Source organism: Crocodylus porosus, unplaced genomic scaffold, assembly GCF_001723895.1.
Source record: "Crocodylus porosus isolate Cpor-Errol unplaced genomic scaffold, CroPor_comp1, whole genome shotgun sequence".
Taxonomy (NCBI): Eukaryota; Metazoa; Chordata; order Crocodylia; family Crocodylidae; genus Crocodylus; species Crocodylus porosus.
The window spans coordinates 15,444,497-15,471,981 of NW_017728913.1; the positions used below are offsets into that span (position 1 = coordinate 15,444,497).

Consider the following 27,485-nt stretch of genomic DNA (forward strand, 5'->3'; position numbering starts at 1 on the left):
AATGGATGAATCTCACTTCATCCCCAGGCTTGAATAAATGCAATAAATAAGGTACGGGGACATGCAGTAAAAGAGGAAAAAACAAAAGAATGAATACCTGCTCATGACATGAACATCATGAATTTTGCTCAATGAAAGAGACACAAGAGTTAAAGATTATGTCTGAATGTGTATGCATGAGGGGATCGAGTCGAGGTTGTCAGTACCCAACTTTTTAAGTGCCCAGCTTTACAACCTTAATAGTGTTCTTTTAGCACAGCGTATTTGTGTGTAAGATGCATGTGAGCCCATGCAAAAATGGCCATTAACATTCAGTTAAGGTTGCAGGTACATATTATGGCTGTGAGTGCCAGTTACCTACTCAGAACATTAGAGGTTGAGGTGAGAGACAAGGAACAGGATCAAAGCCCTAAAGGATTAGAAATCCAGGAAGCAGCCGTGCGTGAGCTACATTTCTCAGAGTAGACAGCAGAGCTACTTTAGCTGTAGCCGGTGCTCCTCCCACTGCTTCTGTCACTGCATCAGGCCAGAGCACATGACATGAGACAGCTGCTGATACAGCACAGCCACCCTGGGGACCAGCGTGGGACAGAAAGTTCAGAACAGGGATGATTTTCTGCTTAATAGGCAGTTTGAACTCTTCACCACTCACAGCACTTCAAAGGCAGTGGATCCCTTTAGTGTTATTTGTACTTTAAAAGATAATAAATGGGAAGGAGGTGTGGTGTGGGAGTCTGATCACATGAGGAGGAGGAGGAGGAGTAACTGGGTGCAGGAAGTCGAAACTGCAAAGGAACAATTGTAAGTAAAGTCCCAGTGAAGGAAGGGGGTACTTTTATATCTAGGGGTTTTGTAAAAAGTGAGCAATGGGGCTGCAAGGGAGGGCATGGAGGTGACTGGCAAGAGGAAAGGAGAAACATTTGTACAGAGCAAAGTAAAAAGGGGTGTTCATTTCTTAAGTTAAATAGACAGGGAGACTAAAGCAGTGATTGGATGGAGGGGCGGCGGGGGGGGAGGGGAGGAAGACTCAGAACTAAGAATTGAGAGAGGTGATTCCCACCATAGAGAATATACAAGTGCTACTTCTGAAATGAATGCTTCAGTGTTTAAATTAGTGCTTCTCTGAGTATCTCATTCATGTTTTTGTGACAGACAGAAAGGGCCAAACTTCTGCTAATGGAAATGAATGAAACTATATTGTCTGGAGCTGAGTTCATTCACCCCAACAGACAATTTGGCCCTAGATCATCCACACAAAAACACTACAAATGAGTGATTGCTGAAACAAAACCATGAAGGCAAATTAAATCTCTCACCCATGCAGATTTTCTGTGAAGGGTAAAAGGATAACTAACACCTTTGTTTCACTTGTAACTGTATTAAGAATGAATTATTTATTTTCTGCCACCTGTATACTTGGTGGGGAAGTCCATGCTAGGACAGTAGTTCTTTTGAAATAACATAGCATAGTAAAACCTAAATAAGGGAGGGCCTGTATATTCATCTTATTTAAGTACAGCTCTTTGAAAATTTAGCCTGAAGAATCATCTCTCAAACGCTTCTAATTACAGAAAGAATGAGAGCTTTCCTTAGCAAATCTCAGTCTCACATCTGAATGTCATTGTAGGTTCTCCTTGATGTGCAAGAAATCTGTGACAGTGAAAAAGAAAATGCTGTCTTAAATCTAAAGAAACTGCTAAGCAAATAACTGTCTGTGTAGCTTGCAACTTCTGAAATGCAAGTTTGTGTAGCATGGCTATATATCCCCAAGGAAGCCACAATTTCTCTCAAGGCTCAACAATATCTTTTATGTGCCTTAAGATGAAAATTCTTTCAAGCTGGATACTGTTTTCAGCTGTCTGTTTTCACCTGTCTGAAAACAGCATAACATACACTATGGGTACTACATACATAATAATTAGAAACCTGTGCCCTCTACCTGTGACTTGCAGGCTCTGGCCTGCAACATGTATATAAAACAAATGTCACTATGTCAGTATTATGTGATATGTTGTTTCTTCCTAAGAACAATTCAAACCTAGTTGAGATACTGGTCCTGAAATTAAACCTGAGATCTGAGCATCACCGATCTCTGATCTCTGAGGCATATGAAATTCTGAACCTGTATTTCTGCAGAAAGAGCATGCATCTGTTTCTGCCTTCAGGTTGTTGATTTTTCAGAATACTCATATAGGCTGTCATCTAATGACACTTATTCCATAAACTAAAAATCACAGCCCAATGAAAGGGCTGATTATAAATATACCCATTTCAACACAAACTTTCTGCCACAGCCGTTATGCACAAACACACACTCCCACAGAAAAGGGATTTTGCACTGTGCTCAGAAGCAATCAGTGTGGCTAGGGACAGACATTCAAAAAGCCTGAGTCTAAATTCATTCAGTCTTTGCAGATTAGTCTAAACTGCAGAGAGTGAACTGGTTTGCAAGTGGATAGATGTTTGGCACATGCCTGCAGTGGCTCAAGCCAAAAGCCCAGGGGGACTAGAGCAGCCCTCCCTTCCACAGCGAAGCTAAACTGAGGAGGGGGGCATGGCCTGGCCCCAGCGGCTCCCTGACAGCCGGGAACACTCCGGGCATACAGGGCTGCCCAGCCCCAAAGGGGAACTCTTCCCACTCCTCCCTCTCCCCCATCACTGTGGGACTGGGAGGGGGACCCTGTTTGGTGCTGGGGGAGCTCTTCTTCTCCCCCCAGGGTGTGGAGGCGGGGGCTCTATGAAGCTGCCTGGCCCCAGAGGGGGACTCTGCCTCCTGCTTCGCCCCCCATTGCTGCGAGGTATATGGGATGCTGTCCAGCCCCAGATAGGGACTCTTCCCCCAATCCTTCCCCCACAGGGCAGGTGGAGGCTCTGTTCCATGCTGGAGGGGACCCTTCCTCCTCCTCCTTCTCCCCCCAGAAGGACAGTGGGAGTGCAGAGCTCAATTGGGCAGGGTGTGGGTATGTAGGGTTTGAGGGAGGGCGCACTGCCCCATGGCATGCAGCCCCCACTGCATAGCAGCAGCAGCAGGTGCAGAGGTCAGGGGGCTCCGGCCAGCACTCGCAGCGAGGCAAGTCCCACACTGAAGCCAGCTGTGTCCCCTGCTCCCTGCTGTGTAGGTCCCAGCACTCTGCTGGGAGTGGAGGGAGCTTTGCCCCTGCTTCCCCGCAATCTAGCGCGGGGCTGCCCCTCTGCAAATGCAGACCTGCAGGCACGCCCAGCCATTTCTATCTCCAGGGCTCTGTGCTGCATGCCTGCAGCTCTGCACTCGCAGATGGGAGGCCCCCCGCTGGACTCTGCAGGGCTCCCTCCATTCCCAGTAGTGCTGGGACCTGCACAGTGGTGAGTGGGGGAAGCAGCTGGCTCCGAAGCGGGGCTTCCTCCCTGCAAGTGCTGGAGCTGCAGGCTCAAGGAGCAGAGCTGCAGGGATAAGGCAGGCTCCGCTCCCTTCCCCTGCGCAGCCCTGGCCAGAGCCACACCTGCTAGGGGCACAAGCACCCTGGCTTCCCTGCCTGCTGCTCCTGCCAAGCAGTAGGGGCTGCATGCCATGGAGGAGTGTGTGGGGATCCCTATGCCCCCCACCTCCCCTCACACCCCATACACCCACACCCTGCTCAGCTGAGCTCTTCAGTCCCCTGCCCCTGGTGGGGGAGGATGAGGAGGGGGAAGAGTCCCCCCACCAGCATGAAACAGAGCCCCCCTGCCCACCCTGTGGATCAATCAGCCCAGTATGGTCCTGTTAAGGTGAAGGGAGCAGGGAGAAGGGTTAATTCCTTCTTCCCTGCAGCTGGGGTCTAGCAGCTCCAAGGGCCACTGCTGCATCCGCCTCCCCCGCAGACAGGCTGACCCCGGCTGCAGTGGAGGAAGAGGCGAAGGAGGGAAGAATTAACCTCCTCCTTGCACACTTTGCCTTAACTGGGGCCATGTCAGTTGGTGTCTCCCTTAGGGCCTGGCCCTGCTCCAGCTAGAGAGCAGAGGAGCCCTTCTATGGAGCAGAGAGCCCCACCCAGCCCAGAGAGCATGCTGGGATGCTGGGGGTGTCTGGTTTATCTTACGACAGACATTGTATAAATGGGTTTGAACCAAATCAGTTTAGTCTCATACTACATTCAACCAGGTTTTTCTCAAACCAGTTTCAACCAGTTTCATACTGGTTTATGTGCACTGAATGTCTGTTCTGTTAAAGGTTTAAACCAGTTTCTGATCACTTAAACTGGTTTATGTGTAATGTCTGTCCCTACCCCTTAGGTCAGGGGTGGGCAAAATGTGGCCTGCGAGCCAGATGTGGCCCACCAGGCCATTCTATCTGGCCTACGGGGCCCCTAAAAAATTTAGAAAATTCATATTTATGTGCCCCGGTTGCCTGTCATGCAGTCCTCGGTGGCTTGCCAAAACTCAATGAGCGACCCTCCGCCCAAAATAATTGCCCGCCCCTGCCTTAGATCTATGTCTCTAAGAATCCTGAAATGTGGCTTTGTCAAGACAAGCTGATTCCGGATCAGCATCAGGCAGCATCTTTATTCATCTCATCAAAGGATGCAGCACAACACTACAGGGTGCCATGTGAATTCAGCAACCTGCTTCTATCTTGGAATGTAGATGTAGGCTAAATATGTTAGAAAAGCAAGTATTTTGAAGGAAAGAGCAAGTATGCAAAATTGTTTGAAATTTGCAAACAGAGTTTTGAGTATCCATGTCAAATTTGGAACCTGCCGATTTTGAGTATTCCTGAATGACTGTAAATTTCATAACTTCGGGTAGTGTTTATATTGCATCAATAGTCATTGATCTGTTAATTTAGTCCTTACTTAAGATTGACTCATAGAGGGAAAAATATCTTTCATCTTTCTTCATTCTTTCAGACTATAAACAAGGAGTCTGAAAGGTTTTCACACCCCCTCAACAACCTTTCCCTCCCATGCTTCCAATTTTCTGTAGCCTTTTCCCCTTAAAATTAACAAAAATATCAAATTTTATCTTGATCATGGAGGACTTCTTGGTTGATTAATACAATTAAATTAGAAGCTTTCTCAGACCTTAATTGAAGTGAGGACATTGTGTATTACAGCATGTTTTCCTTTGAGTGTCTTAGATACATAGCTGTTAAGAAAAATATGGCGTTTTAAACAGTATGAATAAAAACCACTTCTCAGTAATCAGAGGTTTCACTTCCATTGTACCTCAGATGGTTCCCCAGTCATATCATATGCTCCAGAACGCAAAATACAAGAGGAAGTATCAAGGCGAAGTCTCTGTCCATGCATCACATGCTTTTTCCCCTTGGCAGAAATATGCAAAGCATTTGGGGGCTCCTTAAGGCACCATAAGAAAGTTAAAAAGGGCACAAAATTATTTTCTTCCTTTGAAAGGCACTTAAAGCACTGTAGTGATTTATCCAGCTAAGGGCTACAGAAATAAATCTGCAAAATAAGCAGAAAAATAATTATTATCTGAATGCCCCTAACAACAGGTCCTCTTTCTTGTGCAAAGGCCATTTTCCCACTTATATGTCTGGGACAGACATTGCATAAACTGGTTTGACACAAATCATTTAAGTCTGATACTACATTCAACCAGGTTTATCCAATGTCCTCACTTCAATTAAGATTTTAAAAAGCTTCTAATTTACATGTATCAATCAACCAAGGAGTCGTCAAATAAATCGGTTTCAGCCACTTTCAGACTGGTTTATGTGCACTGAATGTCTGTTCTGTTACAGGTTTGAACCAGTTTCTGATCACTTAAATCAGTTTATGTGTAATGACTATCTCTAGTCTATAGAGATTAGCATATTGACTCACTGAGTAAATAGACTTGCCTTATTCTTCGCCTGACACTTCATGCTTAGTGTTTCTCAAGCTGTGATACTCTGAAGCTGTTGCAATGTTTTATTATTGTTTGTATTTTTATTTTATTATTTTTATTGTTTTATTATTACTATTATTATTTTATTTGTTTTTTTACTTTATTTTTATTATTATTTTTACAAAAACAGTAAAAACAACAAGGGTTCAAGAAGGAGACTTGGGTACAGTGATCTGGTGGATAACTCTTCTCACAGTGGGGTACTCCAAGCCTAAGGGAGAATCCTCCAAAGAGGAAAAAAAAATCTAGGTGATTAAATGAACTGTACTACATGTGAGGACTAAACTTTTCGCCTGCTAATACTAATAGCTCCTTTCAACCAAAACCTACTGAAACTGTTGATGATGCCATACCAGGGGAACTTACACTGAAAAATAAGGAAAGCAAGGTAAGGGGTTAAAGTAAAATGGATAGATTTCAGGGAACACAGCTCTTCTTGTCTATTAACAGCAGAGTGCACCTCCTCTCACTTACCTAGTCAGGCAAGAATTTCCTGTTTCAGTCAGCATCTCCTTTAACCACTAGGAATAGTCAAGAAGCATGTATAGCACTGCCATAATCTAGCATAGGAGTGGCTATTGAGGGGACTGATCAAAATTTCATCCACTGTTTAGTCTCCAAAGTTAACCTGATTTTCACATTCCTTAACACCTCTGAGACTCTAGTCACTTTTATTTTTGTGCCTACTTTTGGCAAATTGGGGGATATTATAACCACTGTTATAAATGTGTGTTACTTTGTACTAGCAGTATTTATTATATCTAAGTCTGAAGATCTCAGACTGCACTAGGATATTATTAAGCATACAAGTATCAAGTATATAATAACATTGCATGGATTTCACATCAAAGAACCTCCTTCATAATTACTACATAATGATGGTTTGGGGGATCTTTACACATCAAAATTCTAGCATTGCAGACAGTCATTTCATATAAACAAAATGTTTTACATTTTGTTACCATCTGAAGCTATTTCCTGATAAACTCCCAGTAACTGATTTTTGCATGTAGTCCTCTAAGTCTGGTGTTTCCGGAGTATTTAAAATGCCTTATGTGCTGCTGCCTACATTAAACATTATTTCAGTGATGGCTGTGATAGCAAACAAATAAATACTAGATAATTACAAAGATAAAGGGAAAATGGACAAATACTAGATAATTACGAAGAAAAATAAAGAGGGAAAAAACAGTAAAAAGCTCTGTGGTATACTATATCTAAAATCTACAAAAGAATGTGAAATTCACTTACTTACTAATACCAGGATGGCAGTTCAAAAGATTTTTTTCTATTAATAGGCCTAAAATAGTTTTTCCCTTGGGGAAATCCTATTTGCATGAGACTGATATGAAATAAAATTCTGCAAGTTTTATTCCCCCCCCCCCCCCCCCCCCCAAAAAAAAAAAATTTCCATGGGGATTGAAAGAACAAACTTGACAGGGTTCCTTCCTCCCTTCCTACAATCCTTCGCAGAAAAAAAAAAATTAGGGGTCTTTTCCTTCACTTCCATGGGTTATAACATCTAGAGTAATCCCTATGGCAGCTCTGGGCTTCAGTCCTCACTCTGTGGGACTGCAGAACCAATTAGATACCAAGGTTTCTCTCACCAATAGAAGAAAACTACACATAATTGCCTAACCCTTGTCATCATGCAAACGCAAAGAGGATCAACCTGTTTGTTTTCAACCTGCTTCCAACAGCAACGTTCCAGAACCAGCAACAGCCTAATGTGGGTGCTTTCCTCTTAAAAAATAACGGGCCTTCCTTTAAGCCTGATAATATGAAAACTTAAGGGGGTTCCCTTAAGCTTTCGTAATTCTGGATGATGGTCGTCTGTTCTCTAATGACTCGTGTATTATATTTCTTAATATTCTTCTCCAGAAAGTTACTTTTAGGTGAAATATTTATTGTGTTCCATTAATTTCCACCTTACTTACATTTTAAGGTGGCCATTCCCTTTGTCCTACATCATTCCTTACTTTTTCGCCTTTTAGTAGGAGGTGTAAAAGTGGGATCTTTTAAACCTTCCTACTATTAATGTGAAAAAAAAAATTAAGCTATATTAAGAACCCTATGGTGTGGTCCTTAAACCTTTTTTTTTTTTAATTCCAGACTCTGGTTCCAGAAGGTATCTGAAAGGAACTGCATCAAAATAGTGCCACAAAGGGTAACACCCTCAACACAAAGATGACCAACTTTGTAAGCAGCAATGGAACCGATCTAACTATTGGCTTTACCTCTTCTGCAGTAGCTGTCTTCTTATTTGGGACAAACTTTGTACCTGTTAAGAAATTTGACACTGGTGATGGTAAGCATTTTGGGGTTTTCTTATGTGTTTATTATTGTGAGAGCAGTAATTAAGCTTTTATATGAACTCTTACAAATGTTAAAATTCCTAGTAATGTCACTATCAATATCAGCCACAGCCTTGAACTATAATGGCTTAGAAAAGGAAGTACCACATTTTCGCCTCACAATAATTTGTTTAACTGAAGCAATCACTTACATTTCAGACCGTGGCAAAACTGGAGAGGTCCTTTTATATGTTGCTGTGCACTTTAAGGTGGGCAGTATGCATTTAAGAAGTTCTGCTGGCTAATAAAGCAAAAATGAGGTACCTCATTTCAGATTCTCAAACATACCATGACAGACAAGGCTCTTTGGGTAAATCTGATATCTTTTATTAGACCAACTCAAACGGTTGGAAAAATTCTTCTTAGCAAGCTTTCAAGTTTAAATACCCTTTGTCAGGCTGAGGACACCTCTGCAGTTGGTGTGTGCTCTTCCTGGATGGAATGAATAGTAAAGAAGCCAGAGGCTGATGTGATTACAGAGCCATTGACCATCATCTTTGAAAACTGATGGCAATTAGGACAGGTCCTAGATGATTGGAAAAGGGCAAACCTAGTGCTCATATTTAAGAAGGGAGAAAAGGAAGATCAAGGGAACTACAAGGCAGTCAGCCTCACCTCGGTCCTTGTAAAAAATCATGGAGCAGTTCCTCAAGGAATACATTTCTAAGCACTTGGAGGAGAAAAAAAGTGATTACAAACGTAAGCCGGGATTCAGCAGGGGGCAAGTTATGCCTGTCCAACCTAATTATCTTCTGTGATGAGATGACTGGCTCTGTGGATGTGGGGAGACTGGTGGATGTGGTGTGGATTGTGGTGAATCTCACAATATTCTTGCAGGCAAGCTAAGGAAGTATGGGTTGGATGAACAGCCTGTAAGGAAGATAGAAAACTGGCTGGAGCATAAGGCTCAGAGGGTAGTAATCAATGACTCAATGTCTAGGTAGTAGACGGTATCAAGTGGAGTGCCCCAGGGATCGGTCCTGGGGCCGGTTTTGTTTGATGTCTTCATCAACAACCTGGAAGATGGCATGGAGGTAGGGGGGGCATGACTTATGAGGAAAGACTGAGGGAACTGGTCTTATTTAGTTTAGAGACGTGCAGACTGAGGGGTGACTTAGTAGCAACCTTCAACTATGTGAAGGAGGGTTCAAAAGGATGGCGCTAAACTGTTCTTAGTGGTGGCAGATGACAGAAGAAGGAGCCAAAGTAACAGAACAGGTGTCAAATTACAACAAGGGAAGTTTAGGTTAGATATTAGGAAGAATTTTCTCACTAGGAGGGTAGTAAAACACTGGAACAGGTTACCCAGAGTGGTGGTGAAAGCTCCATCCTTGGAGGTTTTCAAAACCTGGCTAGACAAAGTTTGACTGGGATGATCTAGTTGGTGATGGTTCTGCTTTGAGCAGGTGGTTGGACTAGATGACCTCCTGAGGTCCCTTCCAGCCCTAACTTTCTATGATTCTATGAAGTCTGGCCTGAAAGCTAGCAAATGTGTTACTGAAAAAGCCTGAAGAGGTGTGTCCCATACACTGCCAGTTAGGGCAAACTTAAAGTTGTCCTTTATGGCACTGGAACCAAGTCAGTGATAGCTACTGACAGGAGTGGGGGGAACTCTATCTTCTTCAGGATACAAGCAGACCTACCATATATCTGTAATAACCTTAACAAAAAAGTGCCTTTGCCTGGTTCTCTACAGGGCATGTGAGAAGCCAGAAATAAATGTCCCAAAGTACAACCTTTTTAAAAAGAATTTAACACAGGTACGTTGCACAAAGACTATGACCAGATTTCAGTTCTGTCTGCACAATTTCATATGAGATATAGTATGTTAACAAGAAGTAACTAGCTCCTACATACATTAGTCTAAAAGTAATCTGACATTTAACAGTTTCCTGTAAAATATTAACAAATTCATTTGTTTGCTTCCCAGGAATGTTCTTCCAGTGGATTCTCTGTACTGCAATATGGATAGTTTCTCTGGTGGTCAACCTTATCCAAAAATGTCCCCAATTCTGGCCTCTGGCTATGCTTGGGGGTTTTCTATGGGCTACAGGTAATAAAAAAGAGATACTACTTCTTCAAAGATGCGACAAAAGTATCTTCCCAGAGGAGACAATAACAATACTGAAGTAGTTAATATACGAAGTGTATCTTTTGTTATTACAAAAACTGACAGAACCCTGCCATTGCTGTATGTATTATCTTGAACAAATCATTTTATAATTACATCATTCGTATTAAGTAACATTGGTCTTACACAGCTTCCCTTGTAAACCAATATCAAAACATCAGAGTTTGATAAGGACTGGAAAAAACAGATGGTGCTGAAGACACTTATATTTCTATATCTATTTAAAAGATATTTCTAGATCTATTATAAATCTACCTTAAATATATACTGGAACTATATTGGCCAAGTTTTTACCAAAATGTACCTCTAAAGTAAGCTTTTGAACTAGTTAACTGATTTTCAAGTGTTGAACATCCAGCCTTTCCCTCTGATCACAGTGGAAGCTGCTGGGTGATAAGCACCAAGCTTTTAAATTAAACCTTAAAGACACATACAAGAAAGAAGTCATGAATTATCCAGTGAATAGTCAGAGACAGGCTTGGGTGTTTTAATTTAGTTGATCTGAGAAAAATAATTTAAAACTTTAAAAGGCCCCTGAACTGGACTACAGCTAAAAATGAGTGGCATTGCATAGACTAAAATTGTCTCATTAGTAGTGTTCTTCACTCTTGTTAGTGGCTTCACTGCTAGCATGAGACTCAGTGAACTACACAAAACGATTCTGTATGACATTCACAACTGGGTGGAAAGTTTAAAAATAGTCCCACGTACCATATTTAGACTCTGATCTTGTTCAAATCATCTGGCCTTATAAATCATATTGAAATGCAAAGTGAAAATACAATTAGGATTTATCCTTATAATAACATAATTTGGATTATGTTTTCTGTATTGCAGGTAATATTACTGTTGTCCCCATTCTTAAAACCATTGGCTTAGGTCTTGGGCTCTTAATCTGGGCTTCTTTTAATTTGCTAACTGGCTGGGCAAGTTCAAGGTAAACATATTTAAAGCTTACGTTATACCTTATAAATGCTGTCAGTTCTTCAATAACAACTCTAATGAAAACCTGTTGCAAACATATATGTATGTGTGTGTGTATAATGCATTATTACTGTTCACATTTGTTCACTCAGCTGATTGAGGGTATAGGCATACAAGCAAGTTACTGTAGTTGTAGGGTGAGAACATACAGTGCATAGCTACTCGACTGGAACTGCCTATGTGCGTGCTTTACCTTACTTTCACTGAGGCACAAATTTACTCCACATTTACCTTGGGCCAACAGCATGCACATGGACTGTGACCCCACAGAAGCTCTGTGGCGCCCTGTAAGTTCCCAGTTTTCTTTACCTTATGTGACTTATTTGTGTCCTCAATGAACTTTTTTCCAGGTACATGTAAAATGCTGTCCATATTTCATTAGTATTCTTCATAGTGGTATATGAATAGATTTTTTTTTTCAGCCTGGGCATTTAGGTGTATATATCTTCCTGTAAGATTTCGCTTAGCATAAAACAATAGCTGTAGTCTGGACTTCAAAGAAATCACTTTCATGAATAAGGATCTTCAAGATTAGATCTTAATTAAAATGTATTTGTAAAACTAATACAGTCAAATGAAATTGGTTAAATATTACAGGTTCGGTTGGTTCGGAATTGATCCAGAAGAGGTAGCAAAACCCACCTTAAATTACATTGGAGCTACACTTTCACTGTTAAGGTAAAATATTCTTCCTAATAATGAATAAGTTCAGTAATTTAAACGATCATTAATTTAATCACTAAGGTGTAGATTTAAAGACAGTGAAAATGGGTGAGTTTAATATATTGTTCTAAATACCGTTTAATTGAACCATAATTCATGACTTGCCCTACCCAGTGTTACAGAGGTATATTTTCAGAATTAGATGCATGTTAATTCTGAGATAATGGCTAAACCGGTCTTCATAAATGGAACAGCACATTTTTAATCCAATGTTAAATATCATGTTCAACAGTAAATGTAGACAGAGTAGTTTCAGTTACATTTCCAAAATGATTCGCTTGGCTCTAATTTTTTTACCGTGGGAAATTATTGTATGGTAAAACTCCCTGGAAAAAGTTAGGGGAGGAAATCTATAAAGAAAAAATAAAGAAATCTTGCATAGATTTCATCTCACATTGATCCAGAACTGTGAAGTTTATCTCCTTTCTACCTTTGGCAAAATGTAGGTCCAAGTCCTGCAGAATCTACTGGAAGCCATATTATCTCTTGCCATAGAAGTTCCCCAGTTCCCAACACCATAGCTCCAACACCTCATTGCCAAGGATTCCCCTACTATTCCATTTTCCAGGATGTAGCAGAAGGGCCTCTACACTTTTTTATGGAAGCTTTGACTATGGGCAAGTCACTTTACAAACACTTAGGAAGGGACGACCATTGCTCTTTAGAGCTTATAATCTAAACATTTAATCTTAGTTTAATGGGGCTGCAGGGGGAAGAGCCATGAAAAAGGACCCTCCTTTCAAGGACCTCCAAGAAACAATCCATAGGCTTAGAATTAAACCAAACCAAATCAAAATAGAAAAATCAAACCCTACCAATCCTGATTATTCATATTTCCCTGATTAACTTGAAAATTAAATGTGTGGGTCATATAATTGCTATTTCTACCTATCATAGAACCAGGCCTTCTAAGAGAGGCCTACTGTTATCAATTGAAAAATGAGTAAAAACATAAATAAAAATCAGAAACCTTCTTAAGGGAAGGGGCAAAAAACTCTCATTCTCAGATTACATCTTGGATCAAGCTCAGTGCAGTAAACTGCTTAGCGTCTTATTCAGAAACTATGAAAAAAAGGAGCATTACAAACATTTTCAATACCAGCCTAATTCTAGAAAAATGTAAAGAGTCTCATTAATTTGCACCTTATTTTTCCCTTCAAGTTGGGCTGCTATAGAATTTCCCCTTGGATATCCTAGTACATATCTGTTACAGTCTGAAAATGAATTGTTATGTAACGTCAATTGCCTTTGGAAAAGCATGTCAGAACAATGACACTTCAATACCTTTCTTATGATACAAAATAACTACAAGATCTCTATGATGTTATGATAAAAGGTACATTGGATCAATTTTTTTTCCTGTAGTTTAAGTATTTTTAAGCTAAGAATTCATTTCAAAGATACATTGAAGCCTGACAGTTGAATTCTGAGCAAAATAAGGAACAAAATGATATGGCATTACATTGTTATCCTTCAGCATTAAATGTTATGCTCCTATAAAGTGATGTGTGATATTTACTATTGTATTACCTCTTTACAGTGTGATCATATTTCTTTTTGTAAAAAGTGAAATTCCAAGTTCTTTAGCTTCATCAGAAGCTAGGCCTTTATTGGATGAGGCAGTAAGTATTCTATACTTCTTCTTCAGCAAAACATACAGTAAAAACATATATCAGTATAAAAAGTAGTTTCTTAGTTTTTACCAGATGTATAAATGCTCCGGGTGAAATGGAAAAATTTAGAGACAAGCAGATAATTTGTATCTGAACATCAAGTTATGGATAGTGTAAACTTAATAAAATTTAACAGAAAAGTTTTTTTCCCAAAGTCCTTTCTTGACTGGCATGTTTTATATGGCTCAGAAACCCAGCCTCATTATGACAGAGCTCATATGAAATAGAGTTTATCCTTCCTGCATCTGAGAAGGAAACAATTTAATGTACAGTTTTTGAAGCCCAAACCAAACTGTAAAATGTAGACTATTTTGACTAAAGAAAACATGCTGAATAACTTTTCATCTAGATTCTCCTACATCATAGGGCAGAGAAGCAGCTATGGCTCTCTGATTCTCCATCCTGACCTTACTAAAGGTTAGAGGTCAAAGGCTGTGTCTATGCAAGACACCAACACAGTGGCATAACATGACAACAACCATGCTGTGACACTAATACGTAGTATTATTAGGCTACTGCACAGTAGCACTACTGCACAATAGTGTCACAAAAAAAGGTGTTCATTGGTGCTACTGAGCAGTAACTTGGGTTACTCACAGTCATTTAGTACTTGTTTGTACAAGTACTAAATGACTGCACAGTAATAACTGTGCAGTCAGCATCTCACATAGATGGAGCCAGAGACTATTGTTACCCCTGAAGGATGAAACAAGCAAAGGTAGCTGGAGAGCTGAATGCTTCAAACACTTGCCCATGCTGGGTTGCTTGATGTAGAGGCTACAGTTAAAAAAGCATGGTAGCCACTAGAGTCCACCAGGTCAGGGAAAACCTCAGTAGAGTATTATTTGTGGGTGAAACAAAGAGAATAAATACTGGTATACAACCTACTTGTATTATCAAGAGGGATACAGTGCATGTGTGAGAAAATGAAAGCAAGCAAAACCGGTTTATGACAAAGGACGTGCACAGCCAGCAGCATAATAGGAAAACAAATCAATAAGACCTCAAGACTGAAGCATCCACCAAACTTAAGGGAAGACAAGTTTGAAATCAAAAACTGATTCTGATTAGTATTTTATTTTCTCTTTCTGCAATGTGGTGAGTTCAAGCCCACAGTCAAGCAGTCTTATATTTTGAAGCACTCCATATCACAGTCCAGTCTTTTTGGTTTGGGTTTATTTCCCAACACATTATCTTTTGTTAGAAAGGTTTAATTTCCTTTTCTACAGTGTGAGACGCTTTCATTTTTTTCAGTGAAATAGGGCAGCGGTTTTAATTATTTTAAAAGCATATGACACAAAAATTGCTACTGTTTTCCACAGCCAATCAACTATTCTGTAAACACCAGTTCTGATACATCATGGGTGGACAAGTTTTCTCCAAAGGGAAAAAGAATTATGTAAGTAGTTACCATTTCTTTTCTTCGTTCTGGTTATTTGACAGGGGCATCTTAAAGTTACTTAAATATAAAACACAAATTTATATATTTAAATATTACAATGGATGTGAAAATACAGTTTCACTTAGTATTCAAATACATTTTAACTCGAATAAGGTGGTTATTGATCTACTTGCTCAATAGCCTCTCTCACTTTCCTCAGTATTAGTTATAGCAAAGATGATCTGAACTGTCTAGTAGAGATCACTTAAAAACCAATTTCATTGCCTTCTAAATTTTCCCAGATGGGTTATTGGGACACCCTAGTACACTGTATTGTCTTGTCTTTAACTTAAATTGTAAGCTGTTTAGGGCAAGAACTGTCTCTTTACAACATTCTTGTCCTTTCCTTTTATGTGTCCTTGCAACAAGGTATTTAGCAGAATTTGCAGATTCACTGGAATCTGACAGGCCATGCTGTGAGTGCTTCTGCTATCGCCTTGAACTTGCAACCTCTGGGTACCTTAGTGCCCATATCACCCCAGCCCCCACTACATTACAGTACAGTACCTAGTTCAGTCAGATCCTAGCTAGGGAATACATGCAATATTATATTATATTATAAAAAATAATGTCCTGGACAGTGTAATTTCTGTAACATTCTTAGCACTTTCCATATAGCAGTATGTTTTACACAGTATCATTATAATCTGGACAGGTCTTAAGTAAACTGATGGATACTGATTTTTTTTTTCTGCCTTTTCTGTTTAAGAGGCTTTAGCCTAGCAGTAGTAGCTGGAATACTATATGGTTCCAGTTTTGTGCCAGTGCTTTATATCAAGGACCATGGCAGAAGAAATGGAACTATATACACAGGAGCAAGTCAATACGGTAAAGACCAATACGCTTTTTTGCATTTCCCCTTGTAACAACAGCATACCCTTGTTGCCTGAGAAGTCTACTTGGTGATTCTTAAGCCTTCTTCCTCTGGTGATATATGGTGATAAATGACTCATTGTCCCCAATTCTCCAAATCCTTGCCTAATAAGTAATCATTTACTTCTGGGCAAATCAATGCAAAATGCTAAATCAAAACGGTAATGTTGATATCCACTATTTCTGGATGTAAATAACCAAACAAAGTATGAGGCAGGGAAGGATTAAAAAAAACAAAAACCTTAACTGATGTGATAAAAAAACAATAAGCCAATAAGATTTTCAAGAACAAATCACATCAAATCAACTATATTTCCTTAATTATTCTAGTGAGTAAGGGGAAAGAATTAGATGTGGTATCTCTTGACTTTAGTAAGATTTTCATATTATATACTTGAAAAATACCAGTGGTTCTCCATCAAACTAGAAACAAGTTCAAGGGGCAGGTACAGCTACCTCCTGCAAGTTGATCTCACCACATTTAGCAGTCCTATATGCTTTTTCTTTTCCACCTCCAATAGTTCACACAGTCTTCTTGCACCACTGTCAATCTCGTAATCTTGTGAGATAGTTTTCATAGATGGTCCTCCTCCGCAATATGCATGGACTTCACCACATACTTATCCCAAACTACTTGTCAGTCAGGTGAACAAGGTGTCTTTTCTCATTAGTATTGTCTACTGGCTATTGCACTCTTCATAACATCACATATGCCTGTAGAGTACATAAGTTTGGGAAGGCAGACCAAACAAGAAGAGGGTCTCACACTTTAACTCACAGAATAACTTCAGGAATGGGACATTAGGCTGAAACCTGAGGATCCATATTCTTGATTCAAAAGGTTTGGTGATTATGGTTAAAAATAAGGAGATACAGTAAGTGAAAACACAGTAAGTGATTTTAGGATTGTGTTATCAAAGACCATGAAGACATTTCCTGCTAAGATAAACAAAAGAATAAAACAGCCAGTACTTCCTCCAATTCCTCCACTACCCCACTTTTTTCAGGAATTTAAATGAAATCAATGTTTTACAATCTATCCATTGTTTAGTTATCCCAAGGCACTAATTCTAGCCATCTCTCTGTTTCCTAATTGTCTTCCAAAGGGAAGTTATATGAAGAGGGAAAAAGTCTTACTTGCATTTCATTTATTCTAAGGTATCTGAGTAGAGAGATGATGCAGTATACCCTTGTAATGCTCTCTGGAAGCAAACTAGCCACCAAAAAACTATAAGCTCAAAGAAAGAACCAGATCCAAAGAGTTTCCAACAGTTCTCACTGAGCTGATTGCCAAATTACTGCAGAAGATTTGGCAAATATAATACAGTTTACTGAGAAATAGTGATTAACTAAAACCCTGTAACTGTTATCATATACACTCTGTCTCTTACTGAATATAGCACTTTATAATACAGTGGAAACTAGACAACTGTTTCATTGCCTTTTTCCATCCGTGGCACAATGAAACAGAATGAAACAGACGCCAACATGCTATATCATACATTTTCTTTTTGTCAGTGCTTCCACAAGCACACTACATAAAGAGCTCATTTATTTTTATAGTGACCACAAGTGCGCTACAGACTTCACTATTGATACATAAAAAGCAGATCCCTATTCTAAAGAGTTTAAGATGTGAATGACAAAACAATTCCATATTGCATACATCAGGAGAGGGAGGAGGAAGGATATAGATAGGGTGCAGGCCATTGAATTACAGACTCACTCAGTTGAGTCCTTCATAAATTTCAGTAGCTTCTAAACTGATATAAAGTTTTTTTGTAGAATGGTGGTTAACCATGTTAGTCTGAAATCAGAAAGTAGGGCAGGGTAGCATCTTAGGGTGTTTATATATATGTTCCAGGAGTTGGGGAGGAGGAGGGGTGCACTTTAATTACAGTGGCTTTAAGAGCCACTCTGATTAGAGAAACTACAGCGTCTCATACGTCAGCATCCCCGTACTTCAAAATGGCAGAGCAGGCGCTTTAAAGCTCATCAAACAAATTTTAGATAAAGCACCCCCGCTGCCAGTTTGAAGCATAGTGACACTGATACACAACACATGGGAGGCCACTGGAGCACAGTAATTGCCACGCTCCAGGAAACTCGATTAACCAAGTCTGCTCCAACACGCTGGAACTACAGTGTATTGAAGGAGCCTCACTGCTCATATATAAGCACCCTTAGAGACTAACTGGTTCAGAGAGCTATGAATTTTTGTAGGTAACAATCTATTATATTAGATGCCATGAGAAAGACTTTTTGTGGATAATGTTGGAGAACTGAGGTGAAAATTGAGGTTTAAATAAGAAGTTTCAAAGCATAAATGCATAGAAAAATGCATGAAAGTGTTGGTGAGAAAACTACTTGTGGATAATATGGTCAATGCACCAAAGCCCCATATTTAATTTAAACAGGCAGGACTAACTCCAGCTATAGCCATATTTGCAGGCATATTTGTATTACATGTGGACAGTACAGCCATGAGCAAACTTCAGATTATTACTATGAATGCATTTTATACTTATGAATAGTATGCCTGATATGTCATAGAATAAATTTAGTAAAATACTCTTAATAACCAAAGTAAGATCTTGAAAATTGACTTTACAATTTCTGTTTCAGATTTAGACTATGTCTTTGCACATTTTAGTGGAATCTTCCTTACAAGTACCATCTACTTTCTGATCTACTGTATAGTCATGAAAAATAAACCTAAAGTTTACCCTGAAGCTATACTACCAGGTATGATTATTTTTATGTGGCTGTTCATTTCACTTACTTTCTCTTAACACCTCAACTCTTCTACTAGAATTAGTACAAGCCATATTTGGGGGAATTTAGGTAGCTCTTGGGAGTTTGTTCATTTGAAATCTTATGAAAGGGCATATTTATTAAGGGAAAGTAATTAGTAGTGGTCCAATTTGAAATGTGAAGTGCCATACAGAGATTTGTTAATGTAGACATTTTGCCAAAACTAAAAAAAGGTGGAAATTGAAAAGTACATCAGCACCCAAGAAATTATAAATCTTAATTAATTGGGTATTTCCATCAGAGATGGTAATCTTTCTTATGAGTTGAAATTTAATAATCTCATAAATTTGTTAATGTTTTAAAGATACTAAAATATTTCAATCTTGTTTTACACTGTTTATACTTAGGCTGATCTTTCAGAACTTGCAGTAGATAGCCTAAAGTGTTGTTGGACATAGTTTTCTATGATTGTGATTTATTGTTTTTAGGATTTATGTCTGGTATACTTTGGGCAATAGCCAACTGCTGTTGGTTCATAGCCAATCACTACCTCAGTGCTGTGGTCAGCTTTCCAATAATTACTGCTGTAAGTATCTAAAAACAATATTTTTCTTTGTGCCAGGTTTTCCATTTTTTCAGAGAAAGCTACAGCTTCAGAGTGTCTGTTATACCCAACCTGCAGACTTTTCTCAAAACACTGTTCCTTTTTCTGCTTGTCTTCATTTGCCTTGCCATGTTTTTAAGAACACGTGCAGTTGTCATGAATGCCATCCTGACCAAAGTCAAATTCAGGATCTCCGAACTGAAAAAGAGAACTGGTCTGTGTTGCTCGTGCTATAACCCTCAGCTGTTTGGGGTTGGAATGGAGAATGGGTTGTGGGTCACATGATTTCATTTGGCAGTTATATCTTCTTGGTTTCTTACAAGTTATGACATTTCTGTCTGAAGAATTCACTTGGAATTAAGATATAAATTCTGCTATTAGCCTTTATGTACATGAAGTGAGACTTAAGCAATAATATAAACAATGAAAATAATACAAAGGTACTATTTGTGTGAGGAGGTGAGCAGAAATTTGCCTATGTACATGTATAAGGCACTATATATAAAGCATCTTTAGTCTTTTGGAAATGCTTACATTTTACCCTCTGCTTAGTATGAGCTGTGCGCTCACAGGCTGATCAGTAGAACCTCCCACACCAAAAATAGTTTAACCAGAAGCAGCAGTCATGTAACATAGCCGCTCTAGCATGGCTCCGAGGGTAAGCTAATTAGTTCTGCTGGGAGTTTTGGGCATATCACCATATTAATGTGGTTATACTGCTTTCATTTCAGGGGTATTAGCATGTACAGAACTGTCCCAGACAACTCTGCACAGTGCAAAATAGTGACATACTCAGATATGAACTAATTAGCTAATTAGTCCACCCACAGCACCGTGCACTAATCTAGTGATATCACTTCCCATTTGGGAGGTAGTACCATATTTTCTCATATATCACATGGCCCCAAATAAGGCATGCACCATGTTTTTGGACAGTAAAATGTAGGAAAAGTAGATTTCTTCAGAGTCATGGCTGACTGCATAACAGAATAACTCCTGAAAACCCAGAATATCTAGGAAGTGTGATGTCCCAAGAAACAGTGTGGGTGAGGATCTTTCTGACATGACATGACAGTGACAGGGCAGTAGCAAGACTGTTGCTTCTTTACTGTAAATAGTCCTTTCTCTAAGTTCCTTCAAATGTTAAAACATTATTTCCATCCCATGAGCCTCATCAAGACACTACAGACTGCAGAAGCTCAGATGCCCTGAACCAGTTGAATTACTCCTTTAGGCACATCTACAGTTCTACAACTATCAGGGTGCATCAGCATGTGTATTTAATGCACTCGAATTTACTGTGCAGTAAATTCAGGCTCATTAAATTGCTCCTGGGTGCATATATAAATGTGCACCCAAGTTGGGAGCAAATTGAGCCTCACAGGACCAACCTAGTCCAGGGCTGCACCTGCCCTGCTCTGCCCCCCAACAGCTGTAGGAGGAGCTTCAGGCTCCCCCATGCCTGGGTACCAGCCCTGAGCTGTCAGGGAGCACTGGGGGCAGCCTCAGGCTGGCAGGGAGCACTGGGGTCATGCCTAGCATCCAGGTGGCAGGGGAGAACTGTCCCTGGCTATGGGGGCAGCTCCTAGCTGTGCAGAGCTTGGGGGTCAGCTGTAGACAGTGCTCCCAAGGAGCACATGCAGGTCCAGGCCACTGACTGGGGAGGCAGAGCCCATGGCATCCATGCTGTACCCATCCTTCCTTCCCCTGGGAGCTGTGATTCCCCCAGAGCCACAGTGGCAGTGGGGCCTGGAGCTTCCCTGCAATGTGTGTCCTACAACCAAAGGGGATGTTAGGGGAGGCAGCAGGGACCACATAGCAGCCCTAGGGCTGGGAGCTGCGCTTATGCTGCTGAGCAGCCAATCCCATTCCTAACTAGGCTGTCCAAGCCCCTGTTCCCCCGCACTACCTGGTACAACAGCAGAGCGCAGCCCAACTTGTCACCAGTCTTGCCTAACTCTGAAGCTTCTGAGGTTTCTTCAGGCCGGCTGTCCCCTGCATGGTTACTTCAGTGCAGAGCTGCACCCAATGCACCTGCAGAGCTCTCAGCAAGGGGTAGGTAAGTGCTGGTACAAGGTGAAGCTGTGAGCACACAGCCCAATGCAGAGAGCAAGGAGCAAGCACTATGGGGACATGGGGCTGCAAAAACATTGGGAAAGCTAGGGAGTAGTCAGTTGACCATGAAATCTCATCCTGTATTCATGTTTTTTAAAGGTTTGCTATCTAAAGAATATATCCAGCCAATATATCCAGGCAGTTCAGATAATATTTAAATGTTACATGGTCATCCTGGAAAGACTATTGAGAAAGAATCTATTATAGAAAATGCTGTATATGAATAAAAACTAACCTTGCCTTTTAGGGCCCTGGATTTGTAGCTGCAATGTGGGGAGTCCTTGTATTCAAAGAGATAACGGTAAGTCTACTAGTATCCTAATTATTTCACTTGTATCTGATTCAAAGAATTTCATGTGAATCCTGAAATTTTAGGATACATGGCACAGTACAGTATCTGTAAGACTTCATCTTCATGTCTAACCACTGGATAGATGAAATGCAATCATACAAGAGAAAATTTTCCAAGAAAAAATAATTGAGAAGTTCCCATTCTATAGGTACAGAATTCAGTGCAGGCTAATTTATTCTGTCATGACTGTAATGTAGATATAGCCTCAGCTCCAAGAGAGTGATGCTAAACCGCTCCCCACCCTGCAACTTTATATGCCCCTAACAACTATAGACAACTCGGTTTTTGCCGGTTTAATGGTCTAAGCATCTAAGGTTCTCATTCTGTATATGAATGTATGCAGTAGCCTGATAGTAAAAGCACTGGACCAGGATGTAGGACATCAAACCCAATTTCCTACTCTATCTAATGACTTTAAAACCAACGCCTCTCACCTCCCAAGCATCTCTTTCCCCATTTGAAAATTATCTGCAAGTCAGTTGAATATCCTCAGGAGATATGTTGAAGTATTTGCAATATAGGAATAATTCACAAAAGCTATCTGTGACACAACCTGACCTTTCATGCGGTCTGATGTGCCTTTAAGACACAGTCCTAGGGTGTTCTCACATCTTCAGGGGTGCCCTTCAGCCCCAACCCTTTTCTGCCATCTGCTTGACCACTGAGAACAGACTGAGATGCTCCAAAGGTCACTTCCCTGACTTGGGGCACCTCAGCTTTAGCTGCTTCACCCAGGTCTCACCAGCATTTAGCAGAAGGGATTTTGCCAGCTAGAAGAATCACTCCTTTGTCCAATTACGTGCTCAGAGATGATAGATCCTCCTTCCTGGTAAGAGGCCTGCCTGTATGATAAATGCTCTGAAATCAGTTTTGCCCTTGATACTAGTAAAATCTAAAATATAACAAAAAGAGTTATTATAAAAACAAGAGCAAAAGTAAGACATCAGTAACCATACATTGAGATACAGACAGAGTTATAAGAACAAACAAATACTTTCATAGTTGTTAGGGTCGGAAGGGACCTCAATAGATTGAGTCTGACCCCCTGCCCTAGGCAGGAAAGAGTGCTGGGGTCATATGACCCCATCCAGATGCTTGTCCAGTCTCCTCTTAAATACCCCCAAGATAGGAGAGAGCACCACCTCCCTTGGAAGCCCATTCCAGATTCTGACAACCCTTACCATAAAGAAGTTCTTCCTGATGTCCAACCTGAATCTGCAATCTGTCAGTTTGTAGTCATTGTTTCTGGTTATTCGAAGGGGTGCCCTGGTAAACAGAGTATCTCCAATTTCTTGCTGACCTCCCTTGCCCCCGATGAATTTGTAAATGGCCACAAGATCCCCTCTCAACCTTTTCTTGTGGAGGCTGAACTGATCCAGGTCCCTTAGTCTTTCCTTGTAGGGCCTTACCTGCAAGCCCCTAACCATATGAATGGCCCTTCTCTGGACCCTCTCAAGGTTATCCACATCCCTCTTGAAGTGTAGCGCCCAGAACTGGATGCATTAGTCCAACTGTGGCCTGACCAGTGCCACATACAGGGGAAGTATCACCTCCCTGGACCTGTTCGTGATGCACCTGCTAATTCATGATAGAGTGTGGTTAGCTTTACTGATTACTTCGTCACACTGATAGCTCATATTCATCATGGAGTCAGCTATGACTGTGCTCTGCTGTGCTGTGCTGTGCTGCTGAGAAGGTCATCTCCTAGCCTATAGGTGTATTGGTGATTCCTTCTCCCTAGATGCAGCACTTTGCACTTGTCTTTCTTGAACTGCATCCTATTTTCTGCCCACTTTTCAAACCTTTCCAGGTCCACCTAGATTCAATCCCTTCACATTAGCCTGTTAACTTTACCCTATAAATTTGTGTCATCCACAAATTTGGACAGAATGCTCTCCACACCCTCATCCAAGTCGCTGATGAAGACATTGAATAGCACAAGTCCAAGGACCGAGCCTTGAGAGACCCCTCTGCCCACATCTTTCCAGGTTGATACTGACCTGTCCACCACCACTCTCTGGGTGCAACCCTTAAGCCAATTTGCCACCCACCTGACTGTAATCGTCTGTCACAGCTACTCAGTTTGTTTATGAGAATAGGATGAGATACTGTATCAAAGGCCTTCTTAAAATCCAAGTAGATAACATCAACCCCAACTCCTGCATCTAACTATTTGGTGACCTGGTCATAAAAAGAAACAAGTTTAGGATTTACCTGCTGATTACCCTTCAGCATTATTTTTCCTGCTGGGCTCCCACAAATGTGATTCTTGACAATTTTTTCAAAGGTTTTCCCAAGGATAGAGGTGAGACTAACCAGCCTGTATAATTACCTGGATCCTCCTTCCTCCCCTTCTTGAAAATAGGGACCACATTGGCCCTTTTCCAGTCCTCTGGGACCTGACCTGAGCACCATGAACACTCAATCAGCCATGCCAGTTGCTCTGCTATGACAACTCCTTCAGCACCCTTGGATAAAGATCATCCAGGACTGCTATCTTAAACACATTCAGCCCATCCAAGTGTCCCTTTACTAGGTCAGTGCAAACCGTTGGTGGGCTGGTGTTCCTCCTGTGCCTTTTGAATGAAAGAAAAGAGCAATAAGCTCACCCTACCCTACATTTAAGAATGAAGCTTCTATGCAGCTCCAGCAGGTTAGAAAGCAGCTCCTGCCTCCCACCTTCAGGTCGGAAAGGACCTGAGTAGATTATCTAGTCCAACCCTCTGCCATGGCAGGAAAGAGTACTGTGGTCAAATGACCCCATCAAGGTGTACATCTAGCCTCCTCTTAAAGACCCCCAGGGTAGGAGCCAGCACCACTTCTCTTGGAAGTTGGTTCCAGATCCTAGCCATCCTGACCGTGAAGTAGCACCTCTCCTCTGAGCCTGCTTCACTCAGTCCGTATCCTGTGTCCAGAAAAAAAAAGCCTGAAAACAAACACTTGCTCTCATGGAAAGGTTTAAGGACAGTTTCTTATCTGGTCATTAAAATCTTTATCCTTTAGATCAGGGGTTTTCAACCTTTTTGAATCTTAAGTACCCCCAGCAGTCAGATGCCGAGCATGGGGGTGGGGAGGAGGCGCATGGTCAGATGCAAATTGGGGAGGTGGGGACAGCATGCCAGCAGGTGGGGATGGAGTGCTGCTGCCTCCCAGGAGCAGGGTTGGGGCAGGGAAGCTCACTGGGCTGGGGTGTGGCCACGTGCAAGCTTCCCTGCCCCGGCAGCACTCTATCCTTGCCTGCCCACACACCCCCCCTAGGACTGGTTCAAGTACTCCCAGGGGTATGTGTACCCTTAGTTGACAACTCCTGCTTCAGATCCTTAGGGAGCCCATACTGCTCATCTAATTTACTGTCCCCTGGACTACAGGGGGCATTTACATTTAAAATGTAAGTTCATCATTATCTCAAAGGGCCTGGCTCAAGAGCCTTAGACCAGCATTTCTTGAACCCAGAAATGGGTCGTAAGAATATATGAAAGGGTCATGAACAAACTTTAAAAATTCTCTTTTAAATGAGAAAAGGGTGGGAAACAGTGGCTTTTCCCTTTCAGGCTGACAAGAGTTCTAGCCTGCAAGGGGCTGTTTGGGGCCCCCCATGACCCACACATGCCCCCCTTGCCCCACATACCCACCCCCTGCCCCACACACTAGGTGGCTTAGGGCAGGGGGCAGCAGGTCAGGAGTGAGGGGCACTGCATCAGGATTGGTCATTGATGTTTACAAGTGTGTCCTAGTACAAAAAAGGTTGAGAACCACTGCCTTAGACAACATCCAAAAGAGTCTATTTGACTGGTCATTAAACATACATATGTCAGATGCTAAGTCTTCACAATTACTTCCCTCAAGTGTGAATAAATGAGGAATGCTTAAGTTAATTATTGCCCTGGTAAACAGTCTTGGACAAAGTATGAAACAAAAATTACTTTCATGTCAAATACCACAATTCATACAGACATAATGATTATGTATGTATGTCTCTACCTATATGTAGAGACAGCTCATGTCATATCAGTCAACCAAACTGAAGAAAACATGCATGACATTCCACAAAGACCTGCAAATATTGTAGGTTCATGATATCCTATACTAATTTTGTGAATTAGTTGAGTGGGAAAGCAGTTGAGTGGGTAGTCCATGCAGACCTACTGGGACTTCAATGAAAAGGCTGTCAATAACGTCATAAACTTTACTTGAGGTATATTTTAGTGGGGTTTGAATAGAGATAGGTTCAACAGGATGAGAAGTCTGGTCTGTCTTTTAAATTAGTTGAATAATGTGTGTCCAGAAATAACTTCTGTGAGCATTTTAAAACTTGCTTCTGAAAACATGACATTCTGGAAATCTCATTCATTCATGCAATCTACTGTGCATTCTATTAAATTTTACTTTGAGGTGGTAGGGGCTGTTGTGTTTTGTTTTTAACAAATATTTATTGTATTTTTCTTTTCTCTTTCTTTGGCCATGCAGGGATGGAAAAACTATTTGTTACTCATAGTAGCATTCATTATCATTTTAGCTGGCTCACTCTGCACAGCTTTTTCTAAAGTTTAAAGTGATTGCAGAGACCAGCAGATGGTGCAATTGTCTAATAAAATACATTGTGGAGAAGATTACACCTCTATCTTTTTTAAAAGGACTATTTATTGTGACAATGAAGGTAAATTAAGTAAATATTCATATTCAAGAAATGTTATCCCAATGGAACCATTTTTTTCATACCTGAAGCAAGCTTTGGATAATATAAGAAAAAAACTTTTCAATGTACTCTTCTAGAAGAGAAGCGTTGGCCTTTGTAACTGCACAGTCAAAAACTGAAATCAAAGGGCTGTCATTATTTAGAATTATTTAAATTCTAAAAATTTTTATTTTATAATTTACTGGTTTTTTGGTAGTGTGGTAACTAAATAAGTTCTCACAGAATCATCATAAGTTTAATACACTTTTGTAGGTGGAAGATAAAGGGAACATGAATGCTAAGAGCTTAATATTTTACTCAGTTGCTAAAAAAATTAACATATAGGACATTTTGGCTTCTTATTTTCCTGAGAATTTATCCTTTTGGAATATCCTTGTTTACACTAAGATAAAAAGACATGCCAGTAAAAGCTCACTGAAGTATTGTTTTTCTTTAAAGGGCAACTATCTATAAAAACTTGTTTTACACAAAAATGTTATCTGCCTTTTACTTTATCAATTAGAATGTGAAAGCTTTTTTATTGTTGTTATGAATCACAAATGATTGTTTATAATCATCCAGTTTTGTTCAGAAAGGCATTCATTCATGGTTCTGTTTAAATTATGCAAATATTCTGTATCAGAGGCATGATTTCTGTGGCATTTTTTTCTACACTCTATTGAGAGTTATTGGGAGGAACTATACAAATAAGCATTTCATTCTGTCATTAGGACTGTTACAATGCAAATTAAAAATACAGTCAAAAGGTTGTTGCCAGGAACCAAGTATTGTGCTTTTTCTTCCTTTAGCATGTTTGAGGCTAAAGTTTCATAGTTTCATAGGGTCGGAAGGGACCTAAGCAGATCATCTAGTCCGACCCCCTGCCATGGCAGGAAAGAATACTGGGGTCAAACGACCCCAGCAAGATGTTCATCTAACCT

General features: G+C 40.6%; 1 protein-coding gene across 1 annotated transcript; it reads left to right on the top strand.

Moving 5' to 3' along the window:
- Positions 1-582: 582 nt before the first annotated feature.
- TMEM144 (transmembrane protein 144) lies at positions 583-27,322 on the top strand. The gene is made up of 12 exons (XM_019534531.1): positions 583-801; positions 7,978-8,173; positions 10,150-10,272; positions 11,188-11,287; positions 11,932-12,012; positions 13,598-13,679; positions 15,053-15,129; positions 15,881-15,999; positions 18,670-18,789; positions 19,287-19,384; positions 21,765-21,818; positions 26,337-27,322. Exons 2-12 carry the CDS (start codon positions 8,053-8,055, stop codon positions 26,418-26,420), a joined length of 1,059 nt encoding a protein of 352 aa, XP_019390076.1. The 5' UTR covers positions 583-801; positions 7,978-8,052; the 3' UTR covers positions 26,421-27,322.
- The last annotated feature ends 163 nt before the right edge of the window (positions 27,323-27,485 follow it).

Excerpts from the sequence above, each read along its gene's own strand:
- TMEM144 (XM_019534531.1), top strand. The coding sequence starts at position 8,053 with ATGACCAACTTTGTAAGCAGCAATGGAACCGATCTAACTATTGGCTTT. Across the intron at positions 13,680-15,052 it reads GGCCTTTATTGGATGAGGCA|CCAATCAACTATTCTGTAAA; the intron begins GTAAGTATTCTA and ends TGTTTTCCACAG. Across the intron at positions 18,790-19,286 it reads CCCTGAAGCTATACTACCAG|GATTTATGTCTGGTATACTT; the intron begins GTATGATTATTT and ends TATTGTTTTTAG.